The sequence below is a fragment of the Microcaecilia unicolor genome, chromosome 2 (assembly GCF_901765095.1).
Source record: "Microcaecilia unicolor chromosome 2, aMicUni1.1, whole genome shotgun sequence".
In the NCBI taxonomy this organism is placed as follows: Eukaryota; Metazoa; Chordata; class Amphibia; order Gymnophiona; family Siphonopidae; genus Microcaecilia; species Microcaecilia unicolor.
In genome coordinates this window covers 321,855,322-321,879,727 of record NC_044032.1, presented here as the reverse complement: position 1 = coordinate 321,879,727, position 24,406 = coordinate 321,855,322, and the positions used below count along the sequence as shown (strand labels likewise).

General features: G+C 46.9%; 1 protein-coding gene across 1 annotated transcript in view; it reads right to left on the bottom strand.

Moving 5' to 3' along the window:
• SMU1 (SMU1 DNA replication regulator and spliceosomal factor) overlaps positions 1-24,406 on the bottom strand; it is a 399,226-nt gene that overhangs the window by 49,301 nt on the left and 325,519 nt on the right. Inside the window, 2 exon segments of the mRNA XM_030194333.1 lie at positions 960-1,112; positions 13,386-13,555. Coding sequence (XP_030050193.1) covers positions 960-1,112; positions 13,386-13,555 — 323 coding nt within the window.

The following is a 24,406-nucleotide window of genomic DNA, read 5'->3' as shown; positions in this document are numbered from 1 at the left end:
CAGCAATTCTCTCTTCCCTGCCCTCTCCTCCATGTCCAGCGATTCTCCTCTGCCCCGTCCTCCCCTCTCATCCATGTCCAGCGATTCTCCTCTTTCCCCTGCGCTCCCCTCCCCTCCATGTCCAGCGATCCTCTTTCCTGCCCTCCCCTCTCATCCGTCCAGCGATTCCTTCCCCCGTCTTCCCCTGCCATCCATGTCCAGCGATTCTTCTCTCCCCTCGTCCTCCCCTTCTATCCATGTCCAGTGATTCTCCCTCCCCAGCCCATCCTCCTTCTCTCTCTGCCTGCCTGCTTGATAGCCCAGGACCCCAGCATCAGCCAGTGCAGCGATTAAGAGAGGCTGCCGGCATTGGGGCCTTCCCTCTGTGAGTCCCGCCTACTTTGTTTCAACTTCCTTTTTCCGCAAAGGCAGGACATGCAGAGGGAAGGCCCTGACCTCTGACAGCCTCTCAATCGCTGCACCACGCTGCTGATTCGTGAAAAAAAAACTAAGGCGGGAAGAGAGGAGCGAGAGGAAGAGTGCAAAGACTCGCTGGGAAAAAAAAGGTGCCAGTATGCCAGCATACCAACACAAAAAAAGCCCTGCATACATGCAATAAAAAGGGACATCAGGAAGAAGGGAAAACCATTTCACCTCACTGTATTTCTTTTGAAAATTTTATATTTTAAATTCTTTTTTAAAAGCTGTTTATGGAAGATTTTTAATTTTAAAATCAAAGTATGTTTGGCTTTTAGGTTCCAGTTTTGACGCCACATTTCATGCTGTACATCAGCTGGGTGCTGGAAGTATTCTAGTGGCTCACAGAAGAACTGGAACATGTATCATCTTTTTTTTTCAGTCTTTTTTTTTTTTTAAACATGCACAAATCATGTGTTTTTCCTTAGCTAATATTGGACAGAGGAAGAATAAGAAGATAATGTAGTCATGTTCTGCACACTAGAAGTTGTTGAACTACTCACCGTCAAAGTTCTTTCCAGCTTGCCCGTCACTGTGCTGAAACAGTAGAGCACAAAATCTTCACCAACACAGTAGATCCATTCCCCTCGTGGCGACAGGGTACAGCATACAAAGTCACCACCTTCTCTCTTACCAGAGCTGAAGCTCCTCACAATCTACAAAAAGCAGCAAAGTTGAGTAATCCTGTACAACCATGATATTTTAATCAGTCATATATTAATATTGTGGCATGAATGGATGTGAGACTATCCTGCGTACTCTGAAGTACAAAACCAAACTACTTTAAAAAGCAAAACACTAACGACAACACAGGAAAAAAGGTCAGGTGCAAATTCACTGCCTTGCAGGTAGCATGCCTCCTCTGAACCAGACATAATTGAGAGTTAAAAATTAAGAAAGAAACATGACCAAAGAAACTGAAAAGATAAATTAGACCTAGTCTGCAAACTTTCTTTCCTTGAGTCCCTCCAGACCAATCCAGATGCATCAGTAATATGTACTTCTGCCAGCAGATAGACTGCAAATTAATGGAGTACTGAGGGTGAGATGGTCGGTGCGGTCTGTCCCAGGTGCAAGCAGTAAGGGGGTACATTGAGTAGTTGCTGAGTCACAGTTTACATGCGTGCAGGTGTTGGCTGTGCCGGTTACCTGCCCTGGAACAGAAAGTTAACGCCAGGAGGGGGCAGGGGGCTGGCAGAGCCAACAGCCGCATGCATGTAGACTGTAGCTTCTGACAGCTCGATGCACCCTTTTACCGCCTGGAGAAGGGAGAGGTGCACCACTCTAGATGGCAACCAAGCTAGGAACGTCCCTGCTGGATTGGATTGGAGGAGTGGCCTAGTGGTTAGGGTGGTGGACTTTGGTCCTGGGGAACTGAGTTTGATTCCCACTTCAGGCACAGGCAGCTCCTTGTGACTCTGGACAAGTCACTTAATCCTCCATCGCCCCATGTAAGCCGCATTGAGCCTGCCATGAGTGGGAAAGCGCGGGGTACAAATGTAACAAAAAACAAAAACCACTGATTTATGCGGTTTCCTTATAAAAAGTTCTGTGCAGCCCATAGCCAGCCAGTATTTCCATAATAAAGCTAATTCCCCCCTCAAAACCTAGGGGATAAGTTAACCAACATTAAATTTCTTAACAAAATTCAAGATAATGCTGCTCAAAGAAAACAAAGGCTAGTGGACAACTCCCTAAACCTGCATGTATTCACCAATTCCCTTCTCCAAACAAAGGCAGATTCTGATCTGGAGGGACTCAAAGAAAATGAGCAGGTAACACCTAATTTTTTTCTTCTCTCATCATCCCTCCAGACCAGTCCAGGCATGTGGGAAGTATCAAAGCAGTACCCAATGAGAAAGGAACCCAGACAAATCTGCTGTTAGCTCGCATTTCCAGAATGCTGCATCTCGATGAGCCTATTATGCCACATAAAATATTGCAACGACAACCAAGTGGCCATCCTAAAGATTTCCTGAGGAGGCACTAAACCAGGGTCCGTCTATGAGGAACCTTGTCCCTAGAAGAACAAGCTTTCCGTTCAGAAAATACTGGCTGACACTACACGATGTACACAGATGCTAAAGCTTCTTTGAACCACCTAGCTTTGTTGTTTTAGATGCTGTCTCTCCCTTCCTAGCACCTCCCAACACCATGAACAGCTGGCCAGCCACAAAAGTCTGCTCTCTTCTTCAGATAAACACAAGTTCTTTCCATACCCAATTTATGCATAAGCTTTGCCTCCACTGTGTCTCCTACCTCTCGAAAACCCAATAGACACGTAGAAAAATAAAGAGCATATGATCCATTCTATCTGCCCATCTGTGACATCTATTATCTCTTCCTCTCCCTTGGAGATCCTATGTACTTCTCCCAATCTTTCTTGAATTCAGATAAAGTTTTCATTTCCACCAACTCCACTGGGAGACCTTTCCATAAATTCACCATTTTCTGTTAAGTATTTCCTTAGGTTACTCTTCAGTCTGTCGTTTTTCACCTTCATCCTATGTCCCCTCATTTCAGAGCTTCCTTTCAACTGAAAGACTTGCCTCCCATGCATTTATGCCACGTAGGTATTTAAACATCTCTATTATATTTCTCCTCTCCTTCTTTCTTCCAAAGTATACATATTGAGATCTTCAAGTCTGTCCTCATACACTTTACAGTGAAGACTGCTGACCATTTTAGTAGTCACCCTCTGGACATATTCCATCCTGTTTTCATTTTTGAATGTCCGGTCTCCAGAACTGTACAGAATTGGGCTCTCTCCTCTGTCAACATCCCTTTCCTACGCAAATTGACAGCCACTACCACCATCACCTTAGAAAACATTCACAGTGCTGTGACTAACCCAAAATGGCAGCAAACGAAACTGAAAGTGCTATCCCAGCACTGCAAATCAGAACACACAAATAGCATTTTGCCCAACTAGGAATATGCAAGTGAGCTTCTGTTAGGTTCTTGCTTAGATATACAGTATGGGCTGTTCGTCCTATTTTCGTAAACTAATACATCAAAAAACTGACAAGCAGCCAATTTAAAACCCAAAGGGTAATATAGAGTGATAATTCAAACAGTATGGGAAACACCCTCAGAAACCAAGGATATACCTGGGTCTGACCTGCAGGACTCTCGTATCTATATAAGATTGTAGTGTCCGCGGTCTACTTTCTTTCATTGGGTAATGTTTTCCCATTCATTTGCATTTTTTCACTTATTAACATTTAAAAGTGTTTTATCAAACATAATATCTCATTTCTGCTGAGTAATGCAACGTATCAGGCAACAGCTTAGCATAAAAAAACTTAGCTTTCAATCAGCTGGCCTGGTAACCCCTTATTTCAACTGCTGATTCAAAAAACTTAGCTTTCAATCAGCTGGCCTGGTAACCCCTTATTCCAACTGCTGATAACGGGGCCCAAATCGTTTCGCCCTCATTCAGGCTTCGTCAAATACTGCCCAGTTTGTACTTTAGTCATGGGAAACATATCGCTAACCAGACTTCTTCCGGAGCTTCTGTTAGGTCCAATAAAATTTATATGGAAATATGATGTTTGATTTTAACAAAATATTTCTAAAAAGCAAGGAAAAGACCTCAAAACGCCCGACCGCTTACTTTCAGTTTTCGGCGGCTTTAACTGGGGGCGTGGTGTTCATCACTGGTCATAAAAACCTTGCTTGGAAAGAATTATTTTAACTTTTAATTTATTTCCAAAAAGATTTTAGCAATTTTGCTCTTTTTTTACAAAAAAAGTTTTTTTTAAATATATTGACAATATCAGTGCTAACTTCAAAATTTATTTGGTTCATAAAAACCTTCACTGATTCTCATGAAGTGCTAAAAAGCAGCTTTACAAAGGTAAAGTAAAGTCGAGCACTTATCTAGGACACGTGGAGGGGCATAATTGAACGGGGCTGGCCCCAGGAAGGGGCGGAGCCAACCGTATTGTCGAAACAAGATGGCCGGCCATCTTTCGTTTCGATAATACGGTCGGAGCCGGCCAAATCTCAACATTTGGGCCGCACTTAGAGATCGCTGGCGTTAGAGATGGCCGCCATTGGTTTTAGCCGATAATGGAAACTAATGGTGGCCATCTCAAACCCGGCCAAATCCAAGCCATTTGGTCGTGGGAGGAGCCAGCATTTATAGTGGTGGTCCCCCTCACATGCCAGGACACCAACCGGGCACCCTAGGGGGCACTGCAGTGGACTTCACAAATTGCTCCCAGGTGCACAGCTCCCTCACCGTGGGTGCTGAGCCCCCCAACCCCCCCCAACCCCCACTACCCACAATACTACCATAGTCCTTAAAGGGTAATGGGGGGCACCTACATGTGGGTACAGTGGGTTTTGGGTGGGTTTTGGAGGGCTCCCATTTACCACCAGAAGTGTAACAGGTAGGAGGGGATGGGCCTGGGTCCGCCTGCCTGGAGTGCACTGCAGTACCCACTAAAAACTGCTCCAGGGACCTGCATAGTGCTGTGATGGAGCTGGGTATGACATTTGAGGCTGGCATAGAGGCTGGCACAAAAATGTTTATATATATATTTTTTTGAGTGGGAGGGGGTTGGTGATCACTGGGGGAGTAAGGGGAGGTGATCCCTGATTCCCTCCGGTGGTCATCTGGTCAGTTGGGGCACTTTTTTGAGGCTTGGTCCTGAAAATAAATGGACCAAGTAAAGCCGGCCAAGTGCTCGTCAGAGCCGGCCTTCTTTTTTCCACTATCGGCCGAAGCCGGCCATCTCTTAACCACGCCCCGTTCCGCCTTAGGTACCCTGCCAACACGCCTCCTTGAACTTTGGCCGGCCCTGCAATGGAAAGCAGTTGAAGCTGGCCAAAATCGGCTTTCGATTATACCGATTTGGCCGGGTTTAGGAGAAGGCCGGCCATCTCCCGATTTGTGTCGGAAGATGGCTGGCCTTCTCCTTCGAAAATAAGCAGGATAGTACCTTAACTTGCTTTAGGTCTAAAGTAGGCTGAAACTTTCTTTTTGGCACCACAAAATAATTTGACTTTCCCTTCGTCTCTGGAGGCCCAGGCCAAACATATTCCACTAATTAGAAAAAAAAGACGGAACTCTAAAAGACAGCCGGCCTGGTTCAAAAGTGAGGTGAAGGAAGCTATTAGGCTAAAAGAAATGCCTTCAGAAAATGGAAGAAGGAACCGTCTGAAAATAACAAGCAGCAGCATAAGGAGTGTCAAAGCAAATGCAAGGCGCAGATAAAGAAGGCCAAGAGAGATTACGAAAAAAAGATAGAGGCAAAAAAACATAGTAAAAATTTTTTTCGGTCTATTAAAAGCAGGAAGCCGGCAAAAGAATCGGTTGGGCCGCTGGATGACCGAGGGGTAAAAGGGGCGATCAAGGAAGACAAAGACGCAGTGGAGAGACCGAAAGAATTCTTTGCTTCGGTCTTCACTGAGGAAGATTTGGGTGGGATACCGGTGTCGGAAATGATATTTCAAGCCGACAAGTCGGAGAAACTTACTGACTTCACGGTAAACCTGGAGGACGTAATGGGGCAGTTCGGCAAACTGAAGAGTAGCAAATCTCCTGGACCGGATGGTATTCATCCTAGAGTACTGATAGAACTGAAAAATGAGCTTCCGGAGCTACTGCTAGTGATATGCAATTTATCCTTAAAATCGAGCGTGGTACCGGAAGATTGGAGGGTGGCCAATGTAACGCCCATTTTTAAAAAAGGTTCCGGGGAGATCCGGGAAATTATAGACCAGTGAGTCTGACGTCAGTGCCTGGGAAAATGGTAGAGGCTATTATTAAAAACAAAATTACAGAGCACATCCGAGGACATGGATTACTGAAACCAAGTCAGCACGGCTTTTATTTGGGGAAATCTTGCCTGACCAATTTACTTCAATTCTTTGAAGGAGTAAACAAACAGGTGGACAAAGGGGAGCCGGTTTATATTGTATATCTGGATTTTCAAAAGGCGTTTGACAAGGTACCTCATGAAAGGCTACAGAGGAAATTGGAGGGTCATGGGATAGGAGGTAATGTCCTTTTGTGGATTAAAAACTGGTTGAAGGATAGGAAACAGAGTGGGGTTAAATGGGCAGTATTCACAATGGAGAAGGGTGGTTAGTGGGGTTCCTCAGGGGTCTGTGCTGGGACCACTGCTTTATAATATATTTATAAATGATTTAGAGATGGGAGTAACTAGCGAGGTAATTAAATTTGCTGACGAAACAAAGTTATTCAAAGTCGTTAATTCGCGACAGGATTGTGAAGAATTACAGAAGGACCTTGCGAGACTGGGCGGCTAGATGGCAGATGACGTTTAATGTGAGCAAGTGCAAGGTGATGCATGTGGGAAAAAAGAACCCGAATTATAGCTACGTCATGCAAGGTTCCACGTCAGGAGTTATGGACCAAGAAAGGGATCTGGGTGTCGTCGTCGATAACACACTGAAACCTTCTGCTCAGTGTGCTGCTGCGGCTAGGAAAGCGAATAGAATGTTGGGTATTATTAGGAAAGGTATGGAAAACAGGTGTGAGGATGTTATAATGCCGTTGTATTGCTCCATGGTGCGACCGCACAATGAGTACTGTGTTCAATTCTGGTCGCCGCATCTCAAGAAAGATATAGTGGAATTGGAAAAGGTGCAGCAAAAGGCGACTAAAATGATAGCGTGGATGGGACGACTTCCCTACGAAGAAAGACTAAGGAGGCTAGGGCTTTTCAGCTTGGAGAAGAGACGGCTGAGGGGAGACATGATAGAGGTGTATAAAATAATGAGTGGAGTGGAACAGGTGGATGTGAAGCTTCTGTTCATGCTTTCCAAAAATACTAGGACTAGGGGGCATGCGATGAAACTACAGTGTAGTAAATTTAAAACAAATCAGAGAAAATTCTTCTTCACCCAACGCGTAAACTCTGGAATTCGATGCCGGAGAACGTGGTGAAGGCGGTTAGCTTGGCAGAGTTTAAAAAGGGGTTGGACGGTTTCCTAAAGGACAAGTCCATAAACCGCTACTAAATGGACTTGGGAAAAATCCACAATTCCAGGAATAACATGTATAGGTTGTTTGTACGTTTGGGAAGCTTGGCAGGTGCGCTTGGCCTGGATTGGCCGCTGTCGTGAACAGGATGCTGGGCTCGATGGACCCTTGGTCTTTTCCCAGTGTGGCATTACTTATGTACTTATGAATGACTGTTTCTAGGTGGAAAAGCCTTTCTAGTGATTGCTGACATTTTTAGCAAGGACTAGCATGGAGATTCCAGGAAGGAAGCAGACAAAGTAAGGTGTAACCACGTATAACCTTGAAGACCCGCTGATTTATTTATTATTTTATTGCACTTGTATCCCACATTCCCCCACCTATTTGCAGGCTCAATGTGGCTTACATAGATTTGTTGACATTGTCATTTCAGGATATCAGATACAGTTAGTAATGTGTAGCGATCAAGTAAGGGAAGAGAGAAGAAGGAAGAGAGTGATTGGGGTAGTTACAGAAGGTGGGCGTTCATAATTGAGCGGGTTGATGAGGTGACTTAGTGAGGTGGTAGGCTCTCATTGTAGGCCTTGTTGAAGAAGAATGTTTTCAGAGATTTTCGATAAAGATAGTTGTTTCGTTGATTGCTTTCAAGTCTGTGGGTAATGCATTCCATATCTGCGTGCTCATGTACGAGAAGGTAGTGGCATGCATCAGCTTGTATTTAAATCCATGGTTATCTGGGTTCATCTCTGGTAAAACTGTCTTTAATGACTGGGACCTCATTGTGCCCCTCATGCACTCCCAGAGGCTCCAGGCTAAACCTCCCAGCCTACTCTGTGCCCATCTTAAAAGAGCTGACCCCTGGACAGAAAATGGTTCCTCTATGAATCACTCTCTCCACCAGGGCAATACCTTTGGGCATTCCTGAAATGTTCCCTTGGCGACATTAAGCGATTTGATGTCTTAGAACAGTCTTCTGGGAGCCTAGACAGACTCCCATAAGCTCTTCACAAGCTTGTTCAAATCTTCTCTATACAATTTCCCTTTAAAAGGAAGCTTGCTGAGTCAGGCTTTGGAAGTCACATCTGTGGATCACCTTCTTAGCCACAGGAAATGCTGGGTAGCCACCATAAGGGCCACAGATTTGGCCGAAGTGTGAATGAAGTCTTACAAGGAATCTGCCAGGATTTATGTACCCATTTCTAGGAATATTGCCCCCAAGATCTCTTAAAAGTCCCCTCCTGGCGACTCTTGGGAGGTACAAGGTTTTCTTCTCCTCTCCCCTTATCAGGGAAATCCCACTTAGTCATGATCATTTCCTTAACTGCTTGATACACTGGGAAAGCCTTCTAATCTCTTCTAGAAGTGGGCCCACTGCTGTTGCATTTTGTGCAAGCTGATCATCTGAGATCTTAGGTTTTTTAGGCCTTGGGAAAATAAGGAGAGCATTCCTATGAAAAATGAACACCCCCTCGAGATCCTCCGAGTTCCTGAGGGGTTCTCCTCAGGATTTTCCAAGTCTACTGACCCTAGTGAGGCTCCAGATTCCCTACAGAAAAAGAGCTTAGGCCTCATAGCTACTGATGTCCCTGTCTCTGAGGTCACAACTGCATCTGCAGCAGCTATAGGTCCTCCTGAGCCCAAGCCCTTCTTCGATCAGAAGGCCTGGGCGCATCAGGAGGACAAACTGTGACTCAGCTCCAAACTGCTACCCAGCTTTAAATTCACTGATTCATTTCTTGGCCCTCTTCTTTCCCCAATGCAGTCAGAATGGTGACCACTGCCACCAAAGATCAAGTCTCCAGCTTTCTCGTGCTAACATAGGAAATGATGACAAAGTCATGCACAATTCATCCAGTCTGCCCAAAAAAGCAGCCAGAGCTGCTGGATGTGATATACTTGATCTGTCCTTTTTTGGGTCAGAGACCGCAGAAGTCTATCTAGCACTGGCTTTACTTCCCAGCTGATGGAGTAGTTTTGAAGCCCACTTCAGCCCACCCACATTGTCTTTCCATAATCAGGACACAGACCATAGAAGTCTGTCCCATTTTGCCAAATTTGGGACAGCCCATAGACGTTTGCCCAGCACTAGCTTTATTTCCCAACTACTGATGTTGCTATCCAAGTACCACTGTTTTGTTTTGATTCCATCTTCTTTCCATATAGGGATCGTGTTTATGTCACACATTCTTTAAAATTCTTTTACCTTTTTCATATTTACTACCTTCTCCAGGAAGGAATTCCAGGTATCCACCACCCTCTCTGTGCAAAAGTACTTCCGGACATTATTCAGTTCACGTCCTCTAGTTCTACTTCTTCCCCATCTCTGCCATCTCTGGAAAAGATCTGTTTGTATATTAATACCTTTTAAGTATCATATCTTCCCTAACCTATATATATATATATATATATATATATACACACACACACACATATACACACTAGTAAAAAAAGGCCAGTTTCTGACATAAATGAAACGGGCGCTAGCAAGGTTTTCGTCGGCTCCCCTGCAGCTACCCATGTCCAGCGACACTCCTCTCCCCCTGCCCCCCCTGCAGCCACCCATGTCCAGCGACCCTCCTCTCTCCCCTGCCCCCCCTCCAGCCACCCATGTCCAGCGACCCTCCTCTCTCCCCTGCCCCCCTGCAGTCACCCATGTCCAGCAACCCTCCTCTCTCCCCTGCCCCCCCTCCAGCCACCCATATCCAGTGACCCTCCTCTCTCCCCTGCCCCCCTCCAGCCACCCATGTCCAGCGACCCTCCTCTGGACATGGATCAGCTGTGAGGCATGTTCCCCCCCCCCCCCCCCCCCCCGGGTTCTGAAGGTGACATCATAATGGCTACGGTGATGTCAGTCTGATCTACGGAGCCGTCTTCACCAACTCGGAATGAGCCACGGTCCCAGGCAGCAAGTCAGAACGTTGGAGGTGAGAATTATTATATAGGATATATATATATATATATATATATATATATATATATATATATATATATATATCTTTGGTATGAGACACAAATCAAACTTCACACCAATTTTGTTGCTTTTCTCTGATCACTTCAAGTGTCTTATGTCCTTAGCTAAATACAGCATTCAAAACTGACCACAATACACTGAGTGGGGCCTCACTAATGACTTATACAGTGGCATTAACACCTCCTTTTTGCTGGTAGTTATACCTCTCTACGCAGTCTGGTATCCTTCTGGCTAAGGACACCGCCCTGTCACATTGTTTCACCAGCCTGAGATTCTCAGATACTATCACCCTAAGGTCCCTTTCTTGAACTGTGCTTATTAGCTTCTTGCCCCATCTCCTACATCTCTTCTGGATTTCTACACCCAAAATACATTACATCGCATTTCTTTGCATTAAGTTCTTAGACCATTCTTCTAATTTTTGTAGCTCTCATAAGTACATAAGCACTGCCACGCTGGGAAAAGACCAAAGGTCCATCAAGCCCAGCACGCTGTCTCCGACAGCGGCCAATCCAGGCCCCAAGAACCTGGCAAAAACCTGTTTTCTATTTCCTCTGTGGTGTCCACTCTACTGGATATCTTCATTTCATCTGCAAAAAGTCAAACGTTTCCTTCTAACTTGTCAAGTCCCAGTAGTGATCTTTGAGGCACTCTAACACCTATGCTACTATATTACTGAGAACCACCAGTTCTCATAGGATACCCATATGTTGGGCATACTCCGTCATGCTCCAAAGCCTGAATGGTATCACTGATTGTGGGACTGGCCCCAGAAACTGCAACAGTGCAACTCCTCACATGTACACTGACTGCTAACTAAACCTCCTGAGTGGCAGTCACCGCAGAAGTGCAGCACTAATTGCGCTTGCACTGTGCTGTAAAGTGCAACGGTTCAAACGGTGGTTTCTTCTCACCTGCTGCTAGAGGGACTCACTTCCGTTTAGGCTGAGGTGGCTGGAATCGGTATCTGTCTTGCTCCTCAACTTTAATTTGCTCTGGATATAATGTCCCTTTTCCGGTAAAGAGTGATATTCTTTTCCTCTCCTTATTGATTGATTTTGTTAACTGCTTTGTTACTTGACTAACCAAAAGGCAGTATAGTAAATACAAATAAACTCTGCACCTGCAGCCCTTACAAGCTGCTGACTCCCCCCACACCCGAGAGACTCTCACACTGTCTGTTCACGCCAGCTACCACCAAGACTCCTGTTAGTCTCTATAAATGGTATTATTCTGACAGCCTCTCTTTCTTGCTCCTCGCCATGCATTCAAGGTCTCCCTCCCATGAGTAGAGGAGGAAGAACGAGAAAGCAGCAAAACCCACCAAGGACAGCTGGTCCTAGAAACTTATCCTCCTAGTCAAATTTAATAAAAATGCAAATGAAGCTTAAAAATGAAATCTTCAGAGCAGATCTCCAACCAATGGCCATCGAGACTAGATCTGAGCTGCACGTGATAACTCTATTTGCTGGAGACAGAGAAATACTGGCTGCACAAGACTCTTTACAGGAAAACGGCATAAAGCAGTGGTTCTCACTCTCCTTCTGCTGGCAGGAGGGTATATTACCCACAAGTCTTGAGGGAAGACGAGGAAAGAGAAATAATTTCCTAAAAAATACAGAAAAGTTTCAATTTTTCTTGGAGACGATTGGCACTTTTTCACATCTGTGATTTTCTGGTACTCATTTGGTATTTAGATATCCTCCCTAAACTGCATTAAAAGAAGCAGGTTTAGGTAAACTTTGATCAAATATGTGCCTGAATTACTAAAATTGCACAACTGTGACAGGACATTTATATGGCACTCCATCAAAATAGCCTGGACAAAATAGCCCTGTGACAAAACACCTTAACTATAGAAAACCAATAAGAGTAAGAAGTATTAAACACTTTGACAATCAGAACTGATTAATTTTATAAGTTAATATAGTTAAATGGCCGATGTAAATGTGCTAAAATATAAGCCAAATATTTTGACAGTCTCTATATGAACAGATTATGAGCCACATAATGCCATCAGCATTATATGTAAGAACATATCTGTAAACATTTTGCAAGTTGTATGTACTTGGGACTTAGACAACTCTAGCTGCTAAATGCCAGCATGATAACGAGACAGTTCTATTTCAGTTCTATCTTATTCCTTTCTAAAATGATGAGTTTAAATAGAGAGGCATGGTGACAGTCAATGGTTTGCTGAAATGATCAGTGCCATGCTTCTACTGAATTGTTTGTATGAGGTAAACCATCCAGGACAATCATGTACATTCAAAGTTGCAACTGCAAAGCGAGGCTCTGCTCTGCAGTTTCACCGCTGCTGCCCAATGAAAGTGGTACTACTCTGCTGCTGGCTCCAGCACATGCCACTCTTATAGCTGCCTAGCATTGTGATATCATGGGTGGCTGGAGAAGCCTCTCCTCCATCCCCAACCATGCGCTCCTGAGACCAGATTTACCACTGCCAGACTTCTAGGCCTGTCTGCTTCTCTCTTACCCGCTGTACATGCTATACAGTAGCACTTTTATTTCTGCCCTTCTAAAGCTTTTTTTTTTTTTTACTGCCTTATTCCCTCAGCCACAAGAGAGAATTAAACTAAATTAAGCACCTAACATTTTTTTGAAAGGCCCAAGATTCTGAATGGGAACCCAGGAGGGAACCTGCAACCCCCAGCTGGTAGTGGGAGCCCCATAAGGGATGTTCTCAACTGGCCACATCAAGTTATGGCCTTTGGTCTAAAGCTTGGGGTTGAGAGACACTCAGCCTCTGGATCAACTGGCCCAAACCCCAGGAGCATCGCCAGCTAGAGACTCAACTAAAGTATGTCTTTTGAGCATGCTCAGCTATGATTAATACGGTTCTAAACAACAGAATCTAATTATGTAAAGTATATTTGTGATATAAAAAGTTGTATTATGATAAAAGTGGCAAAATCTAACAAAAATATTTATAGCAATTGTCAATCTTGGAAACTTCAAGGTCAGTCCCCTAACATGCCATACCTGTCCTTGCATATTCATGATAACCATGGTATTTGATCTATTGCACACAACAAAGTGCTCTGGGTTTTTTGGCAGCAGAACAACATTATTCACAGTGATGTCTGTCCCAGCAGAGCTTCCAAGGGATTTGAAAGTGTTGCAGCACTCTGTTGTCTTCATATTCCACACCTGGAAATGGCAATTACAAAATGTTTTGGTCAAAATTATAGTACAATTTGAAATGCACTGGTTAGTAAATGCATTTATAATTTATAGTTTACTAGAATTGAATTGTTATATATAAATCACCTTTATCCAAGGCTGTAACACAAAAAACATACATAATGAAATATAATCAAAACAAACAGTAAAGGTCTTCATGAACAGTTCAAAACAAACTAGTCAAGTAGGCACAAAAAATGCCAGTCTCTCAAGTTCTTCTTAAAGCTGTGGGTTATTAAAACTTGATAAACCACATATACCAGACTGGTGGATCTAAGCGGTGTACATACCTACCCATTCAATTCCCATTCTGTTTAATACTGTGTATTAGTTGATGATTATGTTGAGGAGGTGGCCTTTCCAAACAATTTCTATAGGAAAGCATTATGTCACTCCACACACCCGTGTTAAGAGTTCTTGCTTTGTGGACCTGCTCAAAGTTCAGGACAGTGAAGCAAGAGCTACGCTGGATCCTGGGACAGGCATAGAAATTTGATAAAGTACAAGTGGGGAAAGCACACGGTACATGACTCAAATTCTTTCTAACCCATTTGTGTTGTCTGTGTGTCTTTGATCTGGGAAAGAGAGAAATTGGTGTGAATGAAGCAGTACCTAAAACATTCTACTGATCACAGTCCCGAGCCCAGGACTGATCACACAAAGATAGCTCCTGACCTCGTGGAAGATTTTGCACATTAAAGGTAGGCACTCCTTTCTGTACATAAGCACCGCCATACTGGGAAAAGACCAAGGGTCCATCAAGCCCAGCATCCTGTCTCTGACAGCAGCCAATCCAGGCTTCAAGAACCTGGCAACCCCCCCCCCACCCAAAAAAAAAAATTAATGTTCAATGGACTTTTCCCTCAGGAATCTGTCACCAATCTTTTAAGTGTTTCGCCCCCACCTCTTCTATTTATATTTCGGCTCTCTTTTATTGACAAATCAACATCTTGCCCAGCCCAACATTTCGATTGTAAACAGCAATTAACCGAAAACCTTACTCAACCCAAACAATTACGAACCTTTGTCAACCCTTTCCCCCCCACCCTCCCCCCTCTCCCCACCCTAGACACGCAGATCCTATCTCCTGTGTCCGGGTTCAACCCCCGGTCGTACTGTCGACTCCTCCAGCCTCAGTGTATATTGAGGAGCAAACTGCGCCCCTTGGGGCTGAGGATTTTTAAATAGGGCGCCCAGATCTTTAGGAATTGTGTCTTACGTTTAGGGGACAATTTTGCATCTCTAGCCTCCCAAGTGGCCAAAAGGTGCACCTGATTGCGCCAATGCCAGTAGGCAGGGGCTTCTGTAGAGGTCCAATACTGCAGTATGCACTTTCGGGCCACCAAACTCAGCTTCCTACACAGCATAGCTGCAGGCGCGCTTAGGGGGGGCAAAAGCCCTGGGTTGATCCAGCAAAAACTGCCTCTCCATTCCCTGAATTTTATTCCCCAGCAGAATCAGGAATCCTCGTACCCGCTGCCAAAATGTACGCACCAACGGGCACTGCTATAATGCGTGGTATAGTGAGCCGGGACCCCCCCCCCCCCCCCGCACTTAGAGCAGGCCGAAGTTTCGGGCCCCACCACGTGAGCCAGCTGGGCCTTGGGACATGTAACCTCGCAGGACCACTCGATAGCCACATTCTCTCAGCCTTTCATCCATCACCAACGTTCGGATTCCCTTAAAAGTGGCCTCCACATCCCATGTCATTAGTGAGAACCCTAAGTCCCGCTCCCATTTGCGCTTAACACCATCATATTGCCTCTTAGATCGGCGCCGGACCAAGGCCCCATATAAATCAGAAACCAAGTGCCTTTCCGTCATCAATTCACTGAAAAAACTCTGCATCTTTCCCCCCAGACGACCTGTCAAAGAGGCCTGATGCAAGGAGTTCATATAATGCTTAAGCTGTGTGTAAGCAAATCTATTGCCCCAGGAGGCCCCTACTCTATCCTGCAAGATCTCATACGGCAACAGATTCCCATTCTCCTGTAGCAAATGCTCCAATTTGGTAATGCCCCGCCTTCCCCAAGCTCCAAAAGTTGGATTGTCTGTTCCTGCTGGGAATACTGCATTGCCTATAATTGGGATTTGGTCCGTAGTGTGTGGGTGGCCCCCTAGTTGCTCCATCCACCACTGCCAGGCCTCACGGAGAGGATGAAGCAATGTACTAGTTTTAAATCTGAGGGGTATCTGGCCCGAAGTCAAATGGAACAACGCCAACACGTCGTGAGGGGCAAAAAAGGCGTGTTCAAGATCTATAGGCGTGTAGTATTGGGTAGAGTTAATCCAATCGTACAGATGCCACAGTAAGCATGCTTGATTATATAAAAACAGGTCTGGGAACCCGATACCTCCCTGCCTCCACCCTCCAATTAATATATCCTGACTTAATTTTGATTTCTTCCCTGCCCAGCAAAAGCGACAGAAAAGGCGCGTAACCCGTTTCAAATCTTTCTTCCGCAGACAAAGGGGCAATGTTTGCAAGACATACAACCAGCGGGGGAAGAGCACCATCTTTATGAGGTTCACCCGACCCATTAATGACAGGGGAAGGCTCATCCATGAATCCAACTTTTCCTTAGTGTTCTCTAGCAGTGTGTGTACATTTAAATGATAAATATCAGCAGTGTTCATTGTAAGCTTGATTCCTAGGTATTTGAAAGATTCTTTTGCCACCGCAATGGAAACGCCGGTCCCCAGTCTTCCTGGAGCACTGCCGGGGAAGCCAGGGCCTCGGACTTGTCCAAGTTTATCCGAAATCCCGCATAGTCCCCATATTCACAGAACGCCTCTAACAGGGTCTCTAAGGATTCCCTCGGGTTAGTAAGGTGTACCAGAAGGTCGTCTGCAAATGCTGCCACTTTGAACGTATGCGGGCCCACGCGGGTCCCCTGTATCATTGGGTTCACCATGATCTCGTATGCGGGCCCACGTGGGTCCCCTGTATCATTGGGTTCACCATGATCTCTCTAATGAGGGGGTCCAAAACTAGAACAAAAAGAAGCGGAGACAAAGGGCACCCCTGCCTCGTACCCCTCCTGATGGGGTAGCTCGCAGACTCCAGCCCATTGACTCACAACGTTGCACTTGGGTTGGCATAGAGTACTTGAACCGTTGCGACAAAGCGCCCTGCAAAACCATAACACTGCAAGGTGTCAAAAAGAAATTCCCAGTGCACTTTGTCGAACGCTTTTTCAGCATCGAAACTCACCAGCAGGGATGGTATCCCTTCTCGGGCGCTTTGTTCCAAGGAGGTCAACTTGGCTCTCGTGGATCAGTCGAGGCAGCAAACTCGCCAGCCGATTCGCCATTATTTTTGCGAGTAGTTTCGCGTCGTAATTCAATAGGGATATAGGATGGTAGGAAGTCGGTTCTAAGGGGTCTCTCCCAGGCTTTAATAGAACTATTATTTGAGCCCTATTCAACTCTGGGGGCATCTCCTTTGTTTCTATTAAGTAATTTAAGAACTTGGTCAAGTCAGGGACTACCCCACTCCCTAGCAACTTGTAAAATTCTGCTCGTAAACCATCTGGTGCTGGGTCCTTCAATAGCGGGCTATGCGTTATGACCAGAGTGACCCCCTCCTCTGTAATCGGCTGATTCAGGCGTTCTACTTCCCTTTGCGTGAGTCTCGGCAAGTTAAGGTTGTCTAAGTACATCTGGCTAGAGAGCCCTAAGTCCTCCGGCGGTGCATATAACTTCTTATAAAATGCCTGAAAAGTGTCACAGATTGCCTGATCTGTAGTATGTAGGCCCCCTCTCTCGTGTTGTTGAAGTGCAAGAATAGTGCTAGCACCCCCCCCCCCCCCCCCCCCGTGGTTTAATTAACTTCGCCATCAACTTGCCTGCTTGATTCCCATGTTTGTAAAGCATATAGCGGTAGTATAATTGGGATTTGTACACCCTCCTCTGTATGAGTTCATTCAAAGTTGTTTGTAGCTCTAATACTTGTTGCTTATGGCTACCCTCGTGTCTCTCCCCAAACCACTTCCGCGCCTGGCAGAGTTGCTTACTCAATCTTAAGATCTCTCTATCCCGCGTAACCCGTATATAATGTGCATGGCTTATAATTTCGCCTCTAAGCATAGCTTTCGCTGTCTCCCAGAACAGAACCGGGTCCCCTTGATGTTCTTGGTTATGTTCTGCATATGCTTCCCAGGCGGCCATCAATCACCCTTTAAGTACTGGGTCTGTATAGAGCTCTATAGGGAAACTGCCATCTCTGTCCCCTCTTAATCGTGCCCTTAGGCGTCCAATCCACCGCAACCCAGGCATGGTCCGATATTGCATACGGCCCGATTTCCACCGCTGTAACCTCCCCAAACAAAGGGCGTGATGTCAAAACATAATCAATTCGTGACTGAGTCGAATGGGCCCGTGAGAGGTGAGTGTAGTTTTTCTCTCCAGGGTGTAATACGCGCCACACGTCCACCAGGTCCAACAACTGGCTCATCTGCAGCAGGCCTCTATTATTATAGTATGATGAAATGGTTCCCGGGGCTGACCTGTCCAGGTGGGGGTCCCAGGCTGTGTTAAAATCCCCCCCCCCCCCCCCCCCCCACGATTATCGCTGCTTGTGGTTGCTTTAAGAGGAAATTTGTCACTGTTTGAAAGAATTTCCGATCGTAACTATTTGGGGCATATATATTGCAGATCAGCAGTCTCAGCCGCTCAACCACCGCCTCCAACACAACATATTGGCCGGCGGCATCGATCAAAAGTAGACTTATTTGTGAGGCTACCCCCTTCCGAAACAAAATGGCCACCCCTCCCTTTTTACCTTGTGCGTGCGCTGCCACACAGCTCTCCACCCACCAGGTACTGAGTTTGGCGTGTTCCACCTGGTTCAGGTGAGTCTGCTGCAGGAGTGCAATATCTGTCTTCTGCCTATTTAATTGTTGCAGGATCTTAAGAGCGTTTTATTGGCGAGTTCACCCCCCTCCTACGTTCCAGGATATAATTTTTACTTTAGTATGGGTTTAGGTAGGGCGATTATGTCCTCGAGTATATGCTTCTGTGGCCCAAGGGGGCAGCCCAGCCTCTGTCCCCATGTTCTCCCCCCAAATCTCTAGACTCACTTCCCATATCCCCAATCCAAACCAGGCTCCATCCATAGCTCCTTTGGGGGCCCCCCTTCACACAGTACCAAAAAATAACTATCCAACAGAGCCACTGCCCCCTCCCAGATATATGCCAGACCCGGTAACACAGTTCCGCCTACCTCTACCCCCCCCTCTCCCTCCCTACCCACCCCTCTTCCCTTTGTGATAGGCCCCACACATTAGGACCTTAACTTCCTATGTCTCTCCCGCCCTCCTCCATTTTGTTAAAGTTAAAGGTAACTCCCCAAGTCTATCTAATCGCTTATCAAACAGTCTTTTCAATACCAGACCTTCTTCTCCGGGGGGGCCCGAGTCTTCCACGCTGCTTCCGTAATCTTTTGCTCCTTGGAACTTCCATTGAACTTCTTAAATCTAACATCCCAACTGCAACAGTCCATAAGCTTCAGGCCCCCCACGACCAAGCGCTGCCGCTCCTCTGTGGTCCCCAAAGGTGCTATTTTAATTTAAATGAACTAAAGCACTAGCAGCAGCGCTTCTTACTGGACACAGCCTGCAGCCTCCACAACGCACTTCACCAATTTGTAATCCTTTAGCTGCTCAACGATCAGCGGGGGCTGTTGTCTCCAACTGCTTTAAAAATTCCTGAGCCGCTCCTGCTGTCTCGTATACTTTGGAGGTGCCATTATAGGTCACACGCAGCTTTGCGGGGTATTGCAGAGCAAATCTGATTTTTTGGGGGAAAAGTTTTGAACATATCTCCGAGAACATGTGGCGTTTGGCTGCCACCCCTGCAGAGTAATCTTGGAAGCAACGAATCGGTGTTCCTTCATATGTTAAGGCACTACCAGATCGGAGCAGCTGCAGAACTTCTTGTTTCTGGGCATAATTCAGGAACCGCATAATTACTACTCGGGGCTTATTTACGACAGTCGTTTTTGTGCCCAGCCGATGCGCCCCAGGGATTCTGGGAGATGTAGTTTTGCTGTAATCCACTGAGTCAAAAAGGCCTCCAAAGCCCCACTCTCCTACAATTTCTGGCAGGTCTACCATACGGATAATATTCCTTCTGGACCTGTTTTCCAGGTCTTCAATTTTGTCCTCCATCTCCTGCAGTTTTTTTCTGAAAAGAGGTTTGTGAGCCCTCTACCACCGCCACTCTGTCTTTGACTTCACTCACTCGTGTCTGGAATGCAGCGCAATCTCTTGAAAGGTCCGACAGCTGAACCTGCACTTTTTCCAGCTTCTTATCTATGGGGAAGAGTGGCCATTCCAGCAGATCTTCCATCACTGTGGACATCTCTGCAGTGATTTCAACGATGACTCCCAGATCCCTTTCTAGGTCCGTGTTACACTCCTAACTGGATGCTCCTGGCGGTGGCCATCATGCCGACGACATCGTCGGGTCGGGCGGGCTTGCGGGCGGCGCCATCTTGTCTTCCCCTCCCCTACTGCGGAGCTTATCTTTGTGCGCGATTTTCGTTGCCATTGCGCCGTCGGGGGAGATGTGGGTTTTTCGCCAGCCGCGCGGTGTCTTTCGGCAGCTATAAGTGCAGTTTACAGCTCGGGGGGTTCCGTATTCAAGGCTATGGAGAAGGTTGGGAGCCGGAGAGGTCGTGGATTGCAACCTCACACGGACATGATGTCACCCTCTCCTATTTGTTTTAAATCTACCATATTCTAGCTTCATCTTGTGTCCCCTGGTTTTGTTGTTGTTTGAAAGTGTAAACAACAGCTTCACATCTGTCCGCTCTAATCCGCTCATTATCTTGTAGACTTCTATCATATCACCCCTCAGCCACCTTTTCTCCAAGCTGAAGAGCCCTAACCTTCTCAGCCTTTCCTCATAGAAAGTCGTTCCATTCCTTTTACCATTTTCTTCGCCCTTCTCTGCACCTTCTCTAATTCCTTTACATCTGTTTTTGAGATGTGGCAACCAGAATTGGACACAATACTCGAGGTGCGGTCGCACCATGGAGCGATACAACGGCATTATAACATCCTCGTGTTTGTTTTCCCTTTCCTAATAATACTCAACATTCTGTGCAGCACACTGAGCAGAAGTTTTTAACGTCTTATCAACAATGACTCCCAGATCCCTTTCTAGGTCCGTGTTACACTCCTAACTGGATGCTCCTGGCGGTGGCCATCTTGGTTGGTTCAGTTGTGGCGGTGGCCATCTTGGGAGGTGCAGTTTGATCAGCCTCTGAGGGCGGCCATCTTGGTGATAGGCAGCCTCAGGAAGGAAGTACATATTTGGGCGTAGAGCATCTCTTCTGAAGGAGGCTGCCATCATGAATCAGCTGCACATGTTTTAGACTGTTTCCTACACTATTTAAAGCCCTGCCTCCAGTCAATCCTTGCTTCGGCTTCTATTGCTCTAGAGGTTGTAGTTCCTGTCTGTGTTCTGTACCGGTTATCCTGTATCCTGTGTTTTGACCCTTGGATTATTTCCTGACTACTCTGCTGTGTTGCTGCCTGCCCAGACCTCGGATTGTTTCCTGACTACTCTGCTGTGTTGCTGCCTGCCCAGACCTTGGACTGCCTCCTGTCTACTCTGTTGTTTTGCTGTCTTCCTGGTCCTTGGACTGTGTCAGTTCCCCCGCCTGTCTGGTTGGTGGCCGTACACCCCGCCGGTTCCAGATGTCCTGGTGGCCGCCTGCACCTGGGGGCTCAACTCCCGGGGAACGGTGGTCGCTTCCCAGGTGAAGCTTGGGGTTGTCTGGCTGCCTGACCGAGTGCGGTGCTGCTCCATCTTTGCCGTGCTCAGCCGGGACACAAGGGCTCACTTCCCCAGACGTAACAGTCCATGACTCCTAACGCGGAACCTTGCATGACATAGCTGTAATTCAGGTTTCTCTTACCCACATGCATCACTTTGCACTTGTCAACATTGAACTTCATCTGCCATTTGGACGCCCAATCCCCCAGTCTCGCTAGGTCCTCCTGTAATCTTTCACACTCCTCCTGCGACTTGACGACCCTGAATAACTTTGTGTCATCTGTGAATTTAATTACCTCACCGGTTACTCCCATCTGTAGGTCATTTATAAATATGTTAAAAAGCAGCGGTCCCAGCACAGACCCCTGCAGGATTCACACAGAATGCTCATTTGAATACTGATGAACTCGTTGTAATATATTTACACTGGATTATCAGTAGCTGCTACGACGAACAGTTAAAGCCACACAGAACCCCTTAGCGAATGCTACATACCTGTAGAAGGTATTCTCCGAGGACAGCAGGCTGATTGTTCTCACTGATGGGTGACGTCCTCGGCAGCCCCTCCAATCGGAATCTTCCTAGCAAAGTCCTTTGCTAGCTCTCGCGCATGCGCGGCCGTCTTCCCGCCCGAAACCGGCTCGAGCCGGCCAGTCCAGTATGTAGCAAGACAATACAGTTCAAGGGAAGACACAACTCCAAAGGGGAGGCGGGCGGGTTTGTGAGAACAATCAGCCTGCTGTCCTCGGAGAATACCTTCTACAGGTATGTAGCATTCGCTTTCTCCGAGGACAAGCAGGCTGCTTGTTCTCACTGATGGGGTATCCCTAGCATCCAGGCTCACTCAAAACAACAACCATGGTCAATAGGACCTCGCAACGGCGAGGACATAACTGAGATTGACCTAAAAAATTTACCAACTAACTGAGAGTGCAGCCTGGAACAGAACAAACAGGGCCCTCGGGGGGTGGAGTTGGATCCTAAAGCCCAAACAGGTTCTGAAGAACTGACTGCCCGAACCGACTGTCGCGTCGGGTATCCTGCTGCAGGCAGTAATGAGATGTGAATGTGTGGACAGATGACCACGTCGCAGCTTTGCAAATTTCTTCAATGGAGGCTGACTTCAAGTGGGCTACCGACGCAGCCATGGCTCTAACATTATGAGCCGTGACATGACCCTCAAGAGCCAGCCCCGCCTGGGCGTAAGTGAAGGAAATGCAATCTGTTAGCCAATTGGATATGGTGCGTTTCCCTACAGCCACTCCCCTCCTATTGGGATCAAAAGAAACAAACAATTGGGCGGACTGTCTGTGGGGCTGGGTCCGCTCCAGGTAGAAGGCCAATGCTCTCTTGCAGTCCAATGTGTGCAGCTGACGTTCAGCAGGGCAGGAATGAGGACGGGGAAAGAATGTTGGCAAGACAATTGACTGGTTCAGATGGAACTCCGACACGACCTTTGGCAAGAACTTAGGGTGAGTGCGGAGGACTACTCTGTACGATGAAATTTGGTGTAAGGAGCCTGGGCTACCAGGGCCTGAAGCTCACTGACCCTACGAGCTGAAGTAACTGCCACCAAGAAAATGACCTTCCAGGTCAAGTACCTCAGATGGCAGGAATTCAGTGGCTCAAAAGGAGGTTTCATCAGCTGGGTGAGAACGACATTGAGATCCCATGACACTGTAGGAGGCTTGACAGGGGGCTTGACAAAAGCAAACCTCTCATGAAGCGAACAACTAAAGGCTGTCCCGAGATCGGCTTACCTTCCACATGGTAATGGTATGCACTGATTGCGCTAAGGTGAACTCTTACAGAGTTGGTCTTGAGACCAGACTCAGACAAGTGCAGAAGGTATTCAAGCAGGGTCTGTGTAGGACAAGAGCGAGGAGCTAGGGCCTTGCTGTCACACCAGACGGCAAACCTCCTCCACAGAAAGAAGTAACTCCTCTTGGTGGAATCTTTCCTGGAAGCAAGCAAGACGCGGGAGACACCCTCTGACAGACCCAAAGAGGCAAAGTCTACGCTCTCAACATCCAGGCCGTGAGAGCCAGGGACCGGAGGCTGGGATGCAGAAGAGCCCCTTCGTTCTGCGTGATGAGGGTCGGAAAATACTCCAATCTCCACGGTTCTTCGGAGGATAACTCCAGAAGAAGAGGGAACCAGATCTGACGCGGCCAAAAAGGAGCAATCAGAATCATGGTGCCTCGGTCTTGTTTGAGTTTCAACAAAGTCTTCCCCACCAGAGGAATGGGAGGATAAGCATACAACAGGCCTTCCCCCCAATCCAGGAGGAAGGCATCCGATGCCAGTCTGCCGCTGGCCTGAAGCCTGGAACAGAACTGAGGGACTTTGTGGTTCACACGAGATGCGAAGAGATCCACCAAGGGGGTGCCCCACGCTTGGAAGATCTGGCGCACTACTCGGGAGTTGAGCGACCACTCGTGAGGTTGCATAATCCTGCTCAACCTGTCGGCCAGACTGTTGTTTACGCCTGCCAGATATGTGGCTTGGAGCACCATGCCTTGACGGCGAGCCCAGAGCCACATGCTGACGGCTTCCTGACACAGGGGGCGAGATCCGGTGCCCCCCTGCTTGTTGACATAGTACATGGCAACCTGGTTGTCTGTCTGAAATTTGGATAATTTGGTGGGACAGCCGATCTCTGAAAGCCTTCAGAGCGTTCCAGATCGCTCGCAACTCCAGGAGATTGATCTGTAGACCGCGTTCCTGGAGGGACCAGCTTCCTTGGGTGTGAAGCCCATCGACATGAGCTCCCCACCCCAGGAGAGACGCATCCGTTGTCAGCACTTTTGTGGCTGAGGAATTTGGAAAGGACGTCCCAGAGTCAAATTGGACCAGATTGTCCACCAATACAGGGATTCGAGAAAACTCGTGGACAGGTGGATCACGTCTTCTAGACCCCCAGCAGCCTGAAACCACTGGGAGGCTAGGGTCCATTGAGCAGATCTCATGTGAAGACGGGCCATGGGAGTCACATGGACTGTGGAGGCCATGTGGCCCAGCAATCTCAACATCTG